The following is a 13968-nucleotide window of genomic DNA, read 5'->3' on the forward strand; positions in this document are numbered from 1 at the left end:
TGTACATCATGAGCACATGCATCAGCAACAGTCAGACTGGACTGATTAACTTGAATAGTAAAACCCTGTTCTGCTATCTAACTAGGGTAACAGAAAAGTAAATTAGAGGAGTGAAATGAGGTAAAGCAGCACTAGAATACATTTCGAAATATGTGACAAACAGAAAGAAAAAAAAACATCTTAAATATGTTTCTAATTTTAAAATCAGTTAAAAATCTTTTGCTTTAAGCAACATTGAAGAAATGTAAGTGCAAGAAGGAAGCATCTAATGACAAACTGAAGAGTGAGTTTTACAGCTTTAAGTGAATAAACACCCCATTATGATTATGTGTTGGAACCTTTTATTCAGATTGGTACAATCAGGATAGAAATTTAATGCACGATATGTAAGGTTTGGCTAACTGTGACCATCAAAAACTTTGATTGGATACTTAACCTCTCTAATCAGAAATGTAAGAGTACTGGCAGATATCCTGGTTGAAACAGGGCTTTTAAGGAGACACCATACCATACCATACCATACCATACCATACCATACCATACCATACCATACCATACCATACCATACCATACCAACTTTATTTATAAAGCACTTTAAAACAATCACAGCTGATACAAAGTGCTGTAGATTAAAACACAACATAAAAAAAACTTTTTAAAAAACTTTTACAGTTTAAAAACAAACAAACATACAATTTAAAACTAGATCCCACTGGAGTTGAAAGCCAAGTAAAATAGATGGGTTTTAAGACGAGCTTTAAAATTTAAACAAGGTGCAGGTCCAGCACAGGCCAGAATATTAATGTTCGCCTGTTTTATTAGTTTTAAAACCAGTCTTGATTGCGCAACACTGTAATAACACCTGATTGTGACCACTTATTGATCATATAGGGATTGATTTGACATGAAGTTTGTGAAGGTAGTCCTCCTCCTTCATTAATCTCTACACATTGTGTAAGAACCACTGACAGCACAACCTTTCCTCACCGTTGTGCTGCCAGTACCATGTTTGTGAGTAGATACACTGTTTTTCGGTTTCAAAGCCTCACCTTGAGTTCTCTAAAAATTCTTGTAGTCATTAGACTGTGACACATCTCTTTAGAGGACATTTGCCTTGTGACCAATATGTCAGTTGAGCCTGAAGGTGTTGCTTTGGAGCAGGCACTTCTTCCTTGGTCAACACCCTCTCTATTGATTTGAGTTTACCAGTTTTCAGCCTTAATAGTTCGTGTGTTGTCATTGAACATCCTAACCAATTTAATCTCATCAAAGGTAATAGTTTGACTCTGATGGTTGAAAGATGTAGCCCTTTCCTATTAGCATCCAACACCATAGCTCAACTTGGCTCAACTCTACTCTACATAGTTGTTACAATTGATAATATCTTTAATGAGGGGTGTAGTCATGTAGTTGGTTTCCAGAGTCCACAAAGTAGTACGACATGATCTGTATGGGACAGAAACACTACATAACAATGGGGGGCAGGAAGCAATGTCTCAGTCTTCCATTGTCCTTTCAGATTCCAAATACAATCAGTCGCTGTTGTGAGTTTTTACAAATTATTGTGAGGGAGCTGCTCTTCTGATGAAACCAGTGATTCAATCCCCTAGTTAGTTAGTCTTCTGAGTTTTCAGCCCAACTCCATGAACTTGGAACCCTAGGAAAGTAGGTTTTATAAAAGTGACTGGTTCTATGCAACTGTGATGAGTGGAAATCCCGCATAAACTCATAGAGCCAAGTCGAGCAAGTGGAAAAGGCCCATTAGAAGCAATTTGATGTTTCAATCAAACAATAATTTCAAGCAACAAAACTGGTTATGGATAAAGGAGTCTGACTGTGAATATGCCAGATGTCTTCCTGAAAAGGTTTTATAGTCAGATCTAACATTTAACATTAGGCTTGCTAATATACGAAAACTGTAGGCCACAAGCTATCAAGTTGTTGTGATGGCATTATGCAAATGGATCTTCTTAGATATCAGGAACCAGAGCCATCATAAAAAGTACCTGTAGTAATACATCTTTTTCAAAATTACCTTATATCTGAAGTGAAAAGACTGAGACACCACTGAACAAGAGAGGGCATTAACACGTTAACTTAGGTTCAGGAGAAGGCCAACGCCTCTGCCACTCTAATGCTACGTTCCGGTTGTACTAGGAACTTCTGACTGGGAGTTTTGATCTCCCAGTCAGAAAAATAAACTGGAACGCTCTTCCTGTTGAAGTTGGATTTCCCACTGGGAAACTAGAAGTAACTCCAACTACCCCCAGTTACAACTTGAAAGATCATTGCTGCTCAATGTGCTAGTAACAGAGAAAAAACTTACTGCTGCAGGAAAACTGTTTATCCGTCGTCATCGGTGACCATGCTAACAACCTTTAGCATTTGTGGCAGGCTATGTTGTGGTGAACCAGCTGTTGCATAGCAGAGAGCAAGGGGGAAAAGATGAGCATGAGAGTGACTGACAGCGTTAAGACCCTCCTCCTGGCTTGTTTCTAACTCAGTGGTATTTCTGCAGTTAGTACTGGGAACACTGGGAGAAGGCAGAAAAGCTAATTTTTTTTAACAGGTGATCTGTCTTATATTATTCTTTTAAGTATATAATGATACTTTTATCAAATATGTAAAAAGCATTTTTTTCTAAACGTTACATACTGCAGCTCCCCCAGCACCCATCTCTTCATCCCTACCTTGCTTTCACCTCCCATCAACTCCTCATTGTTCATCTCGGAGGGATGGCGGGTACTAATCAGACTTCAGAAAAGTTATTTCCTGAAGACTGGACTCCCACACTGAGTTTTCACCCAAGGCTCCATTCATTTAGCTCCCATATGACGCATATCCTCATTTGTCCATCCATCAGACTCCTTCTTTTATTAAGTGTTTACACTCATGTGGTGTGGTGCTTGCTAGTAAAAACTCAGTTCTAAACAGATAAATCAGGCTGAAAGTAAACCTTTGGAATGGTCTTCACATTAATCCTAAATAAAATTTAAACTCTCTCTGCAACGTATAAAGGGAAATGCAGCCAAATGATACTTTGAGATGTTTATTTATATTGGAGCCTGTGTGGATCATTTTTGAGCCAGTGAGCATTACGGCAAATTCATAATAAATTTGAACTTGTGAATATTTTTTGACATAAACATCCTTTAAGTTGGAAAATTATCTTCCCCTCTATAAATGTAGGATGATCTGTTTAAACATTATCCTGAGGGTTTTTTTTTTCTCACCCAGATACTGTGACTGTTTTTATTTATAATCATGTAACACCTCTCTGCATCCTGTTACACTTTTTCCTGATCTGTAGGGCGGAGACTAATGGCCCCTGACATTGAAAGTCTCCTGAAAGAAATGCCACTTTTTAGCTCTGCTGTTAAGGTACGAGGACTGTACTCTATACAAGCCTTTGGATCTTTTTTCTCAATTTGGTAAGTCCTGTGGACAACTGGATCACTATAGAAAATATTAGAAATGACACCAACGTCAAGAAGAAGAATATGTTGTTTTTGTCAATCTACTGTGCTTCATTTTTGTGAACAGAATATAAACGCGATCTAATTTACACAGTACACCAGCAAACTTTTTTTTTTTTTTTTATCTTACAAACAAGTGGAAAAAAACTTATGAAGTCTTAGAGAGCCTTTGGTTCATGTGAAAGGCAAAGTCACAGGCAGGGAGGAGGATTATAGGAAGGTCTCCGAGTTGCTTCTTATCACGCTGTGACATCCAGCCTGCGGACGCACTCAAGACGCTTCTTCGAGCTTCAGAGGGAAGAAAGGAGGAAAACTCATGGAAAACAAAATGCACGGAAAGATGAGCGCCATCAGCACCACGTCGATCGCTGATTCAACTGATTCGAAAGTAAGCGACTTGATTGATGCTGGATACAGCAGGTCTGTCAAAGTGGTCGCGCGTAATTTGGGAAGTCTAGATCCTTTAATTCATGGCTTAAATTCGAGTGGGGACTGCTCGGTTTATAAGGACTGCAATTCTATTGAGGCGTCAGTTTCTGCAAAACAGTCTTATGACAGCAACAGTGACTATTTAAAGTCTGCTGGTGTTCCCTGGGAAGAATTTCTTAAACATCAGAGGAGCAGCGCATCTCTGTCGGAAAGTTTGTCTGCCGCAAATCTAAGCCTGTCATCCACACCTGGGGCTTGTAAGTTCATTAAAGACGAAAAGGAGCCCGCTGTGATTATGGACACCCCCTGTCCGAAGTTTGACACATCACCTGAGATCCGTACTCTCGACACCTGCTGCGAAACCGACAGCAAGCAACACCTGGGGCTGGAAGTAATTCCCCGGCCACGGATGGAGGGCTCGCCTAACTTTCTTATAGAGCTGACCAAGCCAGAGCAGCTGGGGAACTCCGGAAGAACCGACTCCAGGTGTGCTGTGTCCGCCCATTCCCATTCCCCCGCGCCTCACACCACTTCACGTTGGCAGATCCAAACCCCTACTTCTGAGCCTCCGTACTGGCTCCACACCGCAGCTATGACCGAGACGGGCGCGTTTCCAACCAGCAGCTACGAAGGGATTCAGAACCACAACCAGACCCAGAGGAACCCTTCACCTTTCTCCACCTTTCCAGGGTAATACATTTTCGACGCCTTTTCTAATATAGCGTCGCTGTTTTTGTTTGTTTGTATGCGTTTGTTTTTATATTCAGTGATAAATAGTTTAGTGTAACACACTTTATTTAAAGTAAAAAATATTTCATATCTGAAGTCAAAAATACAATCAAGAAATTATTTTTCAATTTTTTATTTTACATAAGTTAAACACTTAAAATATGCTTTTGATAGAGTCAAAAATATTAAGTTTTGAATACGTTCTATATGGAATCCAAGTGTATTTATTTCTGTATTCATTTATTTTCTATTTCTGTGCTGATTTAGAATTACTTATCAAACACACCCGAACACTTGATTGGTAAACTTGCTCTGTAACGTCCAATCATCTTAACGTTAAGAATATTAGCCCCGCCCACTGACTTTGATACAAAATGCCGACAGACAAGTCGATGTTTCAACTTAATTAAATAAAGTTAATACCAAAAATGTATATGTACTTCTAGAAAAACGTGAACACATTGATTTCGTTTCATGTTTAAATATTTAGTAATGTTTTTAAAGAATTAGCAAAAATGCTACTATCAATTCATGTAATAATCTGTTTTATTTACAGTTAACGACATATTGCATGCATTAATTACATATTGTTAATATGTTTAAACACGTTGACGTAGAAAGTATCAATAGTAAACATTTAAATATTGAAAGAAATTCATTTTATTATATATAATTTCCATTTTTACTTAACTTGAATACATAAACTACCATTAGTAAAAAAGACTAACATCTAATTGGTTAATTTGCCCAGCAACTTGGCTGGCAAATCATGTTTGATCTACCTACTGACGTTGCAGGTAAGGCAGGAAGGATGAAGATTAAATACTTAAATAGTTACATATGTTTTTAACAATGAATAAAAATGCTCAATGATTTTCAGACTTCATTACATTATCTAGCCATTTAAATTGTATATGTTGAGAATTATCTTTTTAAATTATCACATACAGAAATTTTGTTCCTTGCTGGTAGCAGTTTTGGCCCTTGATATATTCAAACCTCTATCAAAAATCTTATTTGGTCTATTTTCTAGGATGCAGCCTCAGAGAATGTGTGTTATCTGTGGTGATGAAGCATCTGGCTGCCACTATGGAGTCCTAACGTGTGGGAGTTGTAAAGTATTTTTCAAAAGGGCAGTGGAAGGTGAGCAACAAACCAAATGTCTGGCTGCCAGATCTGTTTGAGTGCATGATTTAAGTTTTGCGTATTGTATTTTGGTTTCCATTCTCTAAAATGTTGATCCCTCCAGACATCACTCTTACATATTTGTATTGGGATTATCTTAAAAGGGAAAACGGTGGGCTGTAAAATGTTGAACAGTTTAATTGCTTCAGAATGTTCCCTTAATTCAGAAAGTGCCCTTTAAGTGTTTGAAAACCAAACGCATTTAATAGTCACAGACATTGAAAAACTACAAAATGATCTATAAATTTTGATGTGATACTGTGGTTAAATAGCATTTCTGTGAGATTTTCACATTAATTGAGACTAATGTGATACTATAACTCTAATATGCAAATTTAAGAAAAACAATTTTTTTAGAAAAACATATGGAAGTAACTAATTAAAAACCATTATGTGAATGTTTTTAAATTAAAAATCAACCAGGAAGTAATCTGCTAGTTACTGCTATTCCTAACATATAAAACACAGTTTACTATAATCTCCCATACAGATTACCTTTAAGATTGTTTTTTCCACCATTACTTCTTAGATTTCTTGACCTATTTTTAACCATATCTAGAAAATGATAGTGATGTCATTTGGTAACACTGCTATCTTTGAAGGCTACTGTATATTTAGCAAGTGAAACTACTTTGGCTATATAGGACTCTTGGAATGATACCAAACACATGACACAATCTAAAATAACCTCATTAAAAGTGTAGCAATTCATTTTACTTTGTGAGAAATGTCTAAATGTGTTCTTTGAGAGTGTTATCTAAATCTCTTTATTGTCATAAGTTTGGCAGTGATCAGACTATGTGAACACATACTACAAGCATAAATGCTCACAGTTGTTCCAGGCTGAAATTCATAACAAGGCTATATGTAGTAACAAAATAAAGTTACTACATATAGCCTAAAAACTTTAGATAAGTGAACCAATTTTATTTCTTCACAAATATATTTAGAAAAAAATTGCAATCATTTGTTCTTCAATTAGTTTTTAATAAATTTATGTAACATTAACTTAATGGCAACTTGATTAAGTAGACACACATAAAAAAACAAACAAAAAAAAAACTAATTTGGATTGTTTCACTAACTCAGTTCTAAATCAGTTAAACAATCTTGCTCCGCGTTGCTTTAACACAAATGTTTTGGTTATGGTTTTGAAACATCATACTGAGTTTGCTTTTCAACCCAAAGATGGGATAAAGTCACAAATGTCATGTTGATAAAGCCACACCTCAGTTAGAATAGATTATTGACCAGGTAAATATTTGGGTTAAAATGAATAATTTTCTGTTTGAGCTTAATTCTTCTTTAAAAATGTTCTGAATCTGAAACAAGAATGTTACATTTTCTAATAAGTCTTTCAATTAAAAACAACAAAATAGTGCATATTAATAATAACGGAATAGCACGTCAGTGTGAATGTGTGAATTTTAACTACCTAGCTAGCCATAGCATATGCTAGCTAAATAGATGGGTATGCTAACTAGCTAAAGCTGGCTTATGTTTGTATTAATTTGTTCTCCAATGTGAACTAGAGTAAAAAACACAAACTACTGACTGTTAAATATTACATTTCATTTCATTTCACTTACCACTTCGTGTGGTAAGAATTCAAAGTGGCAATGAATTACCTTCCACTACCTTTAGCCTTTTCTAAAACACAACAAACTGGTTCACCATCATTGATCTAATGTTTGGTTTAAGCTACCCAACCGCTACTCGGACAGCATAAACCAAGCATCTTTTGGTAAGTGAATAAATGCTTTAAGAGCCTTCATCATGTTCCATATCTGAGATGATTTAAAATTTGAAATGCTACAACAGTAAAAGTTTTCAAAGAAAATTATTGTAACAATGTTCCAACATACCTTTACTTGGGGCCTGTTGGGTGCTTTTTAACCTCTAATGGTCTTTGAGCCATACTCCTTTTATGCTACCCAGGTTGTTTAATTACACACAGCTACATGTAATAAGTTTATTTATTTGATTATCTTGTAGTCTAAACAACTTGAAACTCAGATTTTGACTCAAACAGAAAACCCAGTCATTCACAAACACTTTGCAACCTTCTGTGGTAGTTGTTAAAGGTTATTAGAAACAGTATCACTTCGAACAGTGTACACCATGTTCTTCATCTTGGACTTTTTTTTGTTATCTTGCAGTGCAAGATATAGTGAGAGCCACTATGTCTCACCATGGCCATGTCACTCTGTCCTCACAGCCTTGCCTCTATCTAATTTGCCTCGTTAGTTCTTTTAGAATCCTGCCTGAGTTTGGAGTGGTTAGTCAAGAGTCCGTTCAATACTGTCCCCTCCTCTCATCCATCATTTACCACCCACGGTTCCCTATATATTTAGAAACCAAGCACTGTTAAAATTGGTTGTATTGTCTGTCTGTGCCCATTCCCCTCAACAGGCCATCACAGCTATCTCTGCGCTGGGCGAAATGACTGCATTGTGGACAAAATTCGGAGAAAAAATTGCCCTGCATGTCGCCTCAGAAAGTGTTACCAAGCAGGAATGATGCTCGGAGGTAGGATTTCATTTGATTTGTTATCGACCCGTTACCACACCTCCATATTAGTCATTTCTTTGAGTAGCAAGCACCATGTCTCAATCTTTTGTTCAAGGTTGATTCTTCACAAAAGACCAAATCTATTGTAAGCTTTAGGTTCATGTCAATACCTGAATTAGAACTCAGAAGTGTACACACCCCTGTTAAGATCCCAAGATTTTGAGTCTTAAAAAATTGAGAGTAAGATCAATTGTTTTATAACTTTGACAATTTTTTGGTTCAATTTCAAAGTTTAGTCTTTGGGACTCCATCAGCCTTCCACCTGGCAAAGTTCTCGAAATGTCTTGTCCAAAGACATCTTTGGATTTCCTACCAATGTTTCTTCAGATGTAGTCCCCAAAACAAATTTTTCTTAAGATGAAGCCATTATTTTGGTGATTTTGATGCATCTCTGATGACGGTGATGCTGAAAACTGAATTACTCTTCATCTCCTAGAAGACCTACTTTCATCTGACAAAAATTAACCCCAGATCATAATGTTACCACCATCATTCTTCACTGTAGACATGGTACATTATGTCAAAAGTATAGTCATCTCAATATTAGTATTCACAGTATTATGATTATCACAAAGGGCTGCTTAAAATAATGTACTTTCTTTCTAGTATAACATATTCCAAGAGTCACAAGTTTAAACTTTGCACTCTAATCTAATGTTCAGCCGGTTGGATGGAATCTCCCTGCAGCAGCACTTGACAGATTACAATATTTACAAATAATATCACCACTGCATGGGCTGCACAGTGGCACAGTTGGTAGAGCTGTTGCCTTGCAGCAAGAAGGTTCTGGGTTTGATTCCCAGTCTTTCTGCATGGAGTTTGCATGTTCTCCCTGTGCATGGYGCGTTTTCTCCGGGTACTCCGGTTTCCTCCCACAGTCCAAAAACATGACTGTCAGGTTAATTGGCCTCTCCAGATTGCCCCTAGGTGTGAGTGTGTGTGTGCATGGTTGTTTGTCCTATGTGTCTCTGTGTTGCGCTGTGACAGACTGGCAACCTGTCCAGGGTGACCACCACCTCTCACCCGAAACGTTAGCTGGAGATGGGCACCAGCACCCCTCCCGACCCCACTAAGGGACAAGAGTGCAAGAAAATGGATGGATGGATGGATCACCACTGCATAATTTTTTAAAATATTGTACTGGATTACATTTTTCATATCCAAGTATTTTACAAATTAATTTGTCTGATTTTTACTTGGGGTGCTTCCTTATTAGATTTGATAAAGCTTTATATTTGTGTCACAGGCAGGAAACTGAAGCGCTTTGGAGCCTTGAAGGCCTTAGGCTTGGCCCCGTCCCTGATGTTCCAGTCCCATTTGGCCATGTCCGGAGATGGCCAGGCCTTGACCTCCATGTCTTGTGTACCAAGCATCCATGAGCTTCAGCTTTCCCAACAAATCATTAACATCCTGGAAAACATCGAGCCTGAGATTGTGTACTCTGGTTACGACAACTTACAACCCGAAGTTCCCCATCTTCTGCTCAACAGTCTCAACAGGCTGTGCGAGAAACAGCTGCTGTGGATTGTCAAGTGGTCCAAGTCCCTGCCAGGTAACAGCTCTCTGCATGTCAGGGTGGCCACTTTTGTTGTCATAGGGATCGCTCTGGGAGGCCTTGCTAAAGGTCTCAACCTTAAGTGATCTCCATTAGTCACACCAAGTATTCAACTCTAATCTCAGAGAGAACAACAAAACATGAAAACCAATGCCCTGCAGTGATGATTCACTTATGAATCACGTTGCATGAAATTAAGAGGTAGGAGAAAAGTTGTCAAAATGAGGTATTTTAATGTTTTTTGACTCTGTGTTCTACTTTCTTTATAAGGTTTTCGGAATCTTCACATCAACGATCAGATGACTCTAATTCAGTACTCATGGATGAACCTGATGGTGTTCTCTCTTGGGTGGCGCTCTTTTCAGAATGTCACCAGCGAATATTTATACTTTGCGCCTGATCTGATTCTTAGCCAGTAAGTAAATATCTCAGTGCCTTGAAAAAGTCTGACAATTTTGATTTTATATGAACAAACTGCAGTGAAACTAAATGCTATCAGAAGTCAGGTAGTAAGTAAATCCACCAATTTATTTTTGCAGTGTAAATATATCATTTCTGTAAAAGTCTCAGAGGTTTGTCAAAGAACATAATTTAAAAAGGCCCAGGAAGACCAAGAGACATAGCAAAAAAACAGATGACTATTTAAGATATCGGAGCTGTAGCTAAGAGGCGGCTAAAGCTAGCTAGCCAGGCCATTGTCTTCCTACCCAATTCCTATTGATTCCCATCTACCTTCAGTTTTACATCTGGGTTTTCTCCCATTGAGCTGATTTCTCTGGATTAATTTTAACCAGGCCAAACGGTGAACAAAAAGAGGAGTTGTGAACGATGAAGCCAATTTCCTGTTCTGGTTTAGAATTATAGTCTGTCTATAGTTGTAGTTTGGCAATGGAGGAAGTGAATGGAGTCATTTGATCCGTGTTGGCCACACTCCCAGATATTGAATTAACATTAACAGCCATCTTATTCGGCTCTAAACTTCTCTCTTCGCAGTAGGGGACACAGCTCATTTCCAATATAGCGCTGAACTGGCCCATTACGCCACGGCCAAATGTTAGCAATTGGATGCAATGTAAAATCTCAACTGAGTCCATGCCTCCAGCAAGCAATTGCTTCTCAATAGCCAAAGATCCAGACCCTTTGTATGAAGCAAAGCACAGAAGAAGCATAGAATGGTTTTTACTAGGCTAGAGATCTTCTACTCAGTGGAGAGAAACTGGATAGGAAAGTTATTAGTCAAGCATCTGAAAAATCTGACTTTCATGGTAGAAAATTCAGAAGAAAGCCACTTGTTAGAAGAAAGTCACCAGACGTCCTGTTTGAAGATTGTCAGCGTAGAAGACAATAAACCAAATGACAAGATAGAAATTCAACCATTTTGGCCATTAAGAAAGATGCTATATGGGGCAGAATATCTACAGAGCATATCAGCCGAAACACACTATAACCATGGTGAAACATAGTGGTGGCATCATCATGGTGGACGTATGCTTTTCTTCAGCAAGGACAAAAGAATCTGTCCACAGTAATTGGAAAGATCAACAGAGATAAATGCAATGCAGTTCTTTAAGAAAACCTTGCAAAAGCAGAAAAAAAACATTTGAAATTGATTTAGAGGGACTATGAAGAATGGTCTAATTCAGGTCCAGATCAAAAACAAAGCAACAATCTCTGAGAAGATTTAAAAATTTGTCTTCATTCTACCCATTTCCAGTTTGACTGAGTCAGAGCTATTTACGAAGAATTTAAAACGGCATAAAGACGCATAAAAGTTGGTGTTTGTAACTTGCCAAAAGTTGAAAAGTTTTACAAATTCCATGAATAGTATTAAGTCAAGATGTTCAAACAGAAAAAAAAGAATCAATTTAATTTTGAAAAAGACACTTAGTTTAAACTATATTTATGTTTTTCTTTAATTTTTAGGGAGCAAATGAGGAGATCCCCAATTTATGACCTCTGCCTGGCGATCCAGTTCATTCCTCAGGAGTTTGCCAACCTACAAGTGACCCGTGAGGAATTCCTCTGCATGAAAGCCATAATATTACTCACCACAGGTGGGACCCTTACAATTGAACACAACCACTACACAATGTTACAATCTCAGAAATGTGAAGCTTTGAAGACCAACTACTGCAGAGCTGAACAAAAATAGGAGTGCTTAAAGAGATTAGACCTTGAATAGATTAATGTAGCAGCTATTGTCGAGTTATTTTTCCTTATCAAACAATAACATGTTATTCAAGCACATATATTTCCTTTTCCTGAAGCGTTTTTTACAACAAATGGTTGCAATTTACAATTTGCATTAAAATTTGACTTCTTGCTCGTCTTATGTGCTCTCAGTGCCTCTTGAAGGTCTGAAAAGTCAGGCCGCATTTGAGGAAATGAGACAAAACTACATACGAGAGCTGTCCAGAGCCATTCACATGAAGGAGAAGGGCATGGTGGCCAGCTCCCAGCGGTTCTACCACCTTACCAAACTGATGGACGCCATGCATGATGTAAGGCTCTTTCAGAAGGTACACCTCCAGTGTCTGTGTACTTACTGAGCACCAAAAATGAAAAGAAATGTCTCCTCTCCGACAGATAGTGAAGAAGGTCAACCTGTTCTGTCTGAGCACCTTCATCCAGGCCGACGGCATGAAAGTGGAGTTTCCAGAGATGATGTCAGAAGTCATCGCCTCTCAACTTCCCAAGGTGCTGGCTGGGATGGTGAAACCCCTGTTGTTCCACACGAAGCAGTAATACAAACATCATTATGGTGGTGGCCTTTGACTGGATTACTACTGCAGAATACTTAATTCTTCAGACCCTGCATTCTGCTGTAGTCAGATGTGTAAACTATGATAAATGCCTCAAGGGAAGGCAAAAATTATTTAAAAAAAATGGATTGACATGAATGTAAAGTGCCTACAAAAGCATGAATATCTTTGATTAATTTTCAGTTTTTCATCATGTTACAAAAACAAACTTAAATATATTTTATTTGGCTTTTCTGTAACAGACCAACATAAAATAATATTTTGCTGCACGTCAATATCTAAAGTAGGGGTCATATTCGCCAAATGTTTTCCATCTTTAATTGCTTTTTTTTTATTATTTGAAACAGTGACAGAAAAATCTGAGGGCCATCCGTCATTTTGTCAGATTAAAATTCACACTCCTGACCAATTCATGCAGTAGTAGACGTGTTTAACTTTACGTGCAGAGTACAGCTAAGTAAGGCCGTGTCCACACGGAGACGATTTTCAGTGTATCTGCAAAAGATTTTTGGTGTTTAGGCAGTGCGTTCACATGGATACAGAGTCTTGTGAGACCACAAACTATGATTTTTGGTGACGTTGAAGCTCCATTTGTTTGGTTTGGTGTTTTTGTGTCGTTCTGTGGTAGTATTGCAGCGCCACCGATTGGCCCGGCATACCTATTACATGTTTTCTATGTGGTGTCCTGTCATGTAGGCCCACATTTATTTTTTTTTAAGTATTTCTAAAAATGTATCATGCTAATTTCTCCTCATTTAGAGGACTTGTCAACATTTGAGAAATGTTCCCCAATTTCAAAACACTGGCAGAAGTGGCTTGTAATTCCAGTCTAGTGTAGCAGCAGAAAACGGGTTCAGTTTCCAAATCAACATCAAAATTCCCATGAGAAGTCATCTGTTTGAGGCAAATGTGACAATAGAGTCAGCAGCAACTCTCCTCGAAACATTTGACTATGGACAAGTGAGCAAGCGATCCCGGTCCTTGCAGGACTGTGAGTTCAGGCCAGAGCAGATGCATTGTTTGTAATTTAAGAGCCGTCATTTTATTGTTTATACATATTGGTCCCACAGTCAGTGATTTGTGTTCACAGTGGATGCATCCGTCTGCCTAATATATGATGGAAAGATATGGATTCTCTTATTCGGGTTGAATATTAGTTAAAATGAACTGAATGTCCAATAGTCTCTGTGTTTCCCGAACAACAGAATATCTGTACTGATAATGAAATAAAAATTAAACACAAACCATCTATTTTTCATCA

At 37.9% G+C, this 13968-nt stretch overlaps 1 protein-coding gene across 2 annotated transcripts; it reads left to right on the plus strand.

Moving 5' to 3' along the window:
- Positions 1–763: 763 nt before the first annotated feature.
- Positions 764–13954, plus strand: pgr (progesterone receptor). 2 transcript variants are annotated; one of them, XM_008426412.2, is made up of 8 exons: positions 764–4595; positions 5668–5777; positions 8232–8348; positions 9637–9942; positions 10216–10360; positions 11869–11999; positions 12289–12446; positions 12536–12617. In XM_008426412.2, exons 1-8 carry the CDS (start codon positions 3793–3795, stop codon positions 12536–12538), a joined length of 1773 nt encoding a protein of 590 aa, XP_008424634.1. In that variant the 5' UTR covers positions 764–3792; the 3' UTR covers positions 12539–12617. The 2 variants fall into 2 exon arrangements, with proteins under 2 accessions (XP_008424634.1, XP_008424633.1); XM_008426411.2 differs by having other exon boundaries at positions 767–4595; positions 12532–13954.
- Positions 13955–13968: the final 14 nt, after the last annotated feature.

The sequence above is a fragment of the Poecilia reticulata genome, linkage group LG13, assembly GCF_000633615.1.
Source record: "Poecilia reticulata strain Guanapo linkage group LG13, Guppy_female_1.0+MT, whole genome shotgun sequence".
NCBI lineage: Eukaryota > Metazoa > Chordata > Actinopteri > Cyprinodontiformes > Poeciliidae > Poecilia > Poecilia reticulata.

Excerpts from the sequence above, each read along its gene's own strand:
- pgr (XM_008426411.2), top strand. The coding sequence starts at position 3,793 with ATGGAAAACAAAATGCACGGAAAGATGAGCGCCATCAGCACCACGTCG. Across the intron at positions 5,778-8,231 it reads TTTCAAAAGGGCAGTGGAAG|GCCATCACAGCTATCTCTGC; the intron begins GTGAGCAACAAA and ends TCCCCTCAACAG. Across the intron at positions 9,943-10,215 it reads GTGGTCCAAGTCCCTGCCAG|GTTTTCGGAATCTTCACATC; the intron begins GTAACAGCTCTC and ends TTTCTTTATAAG.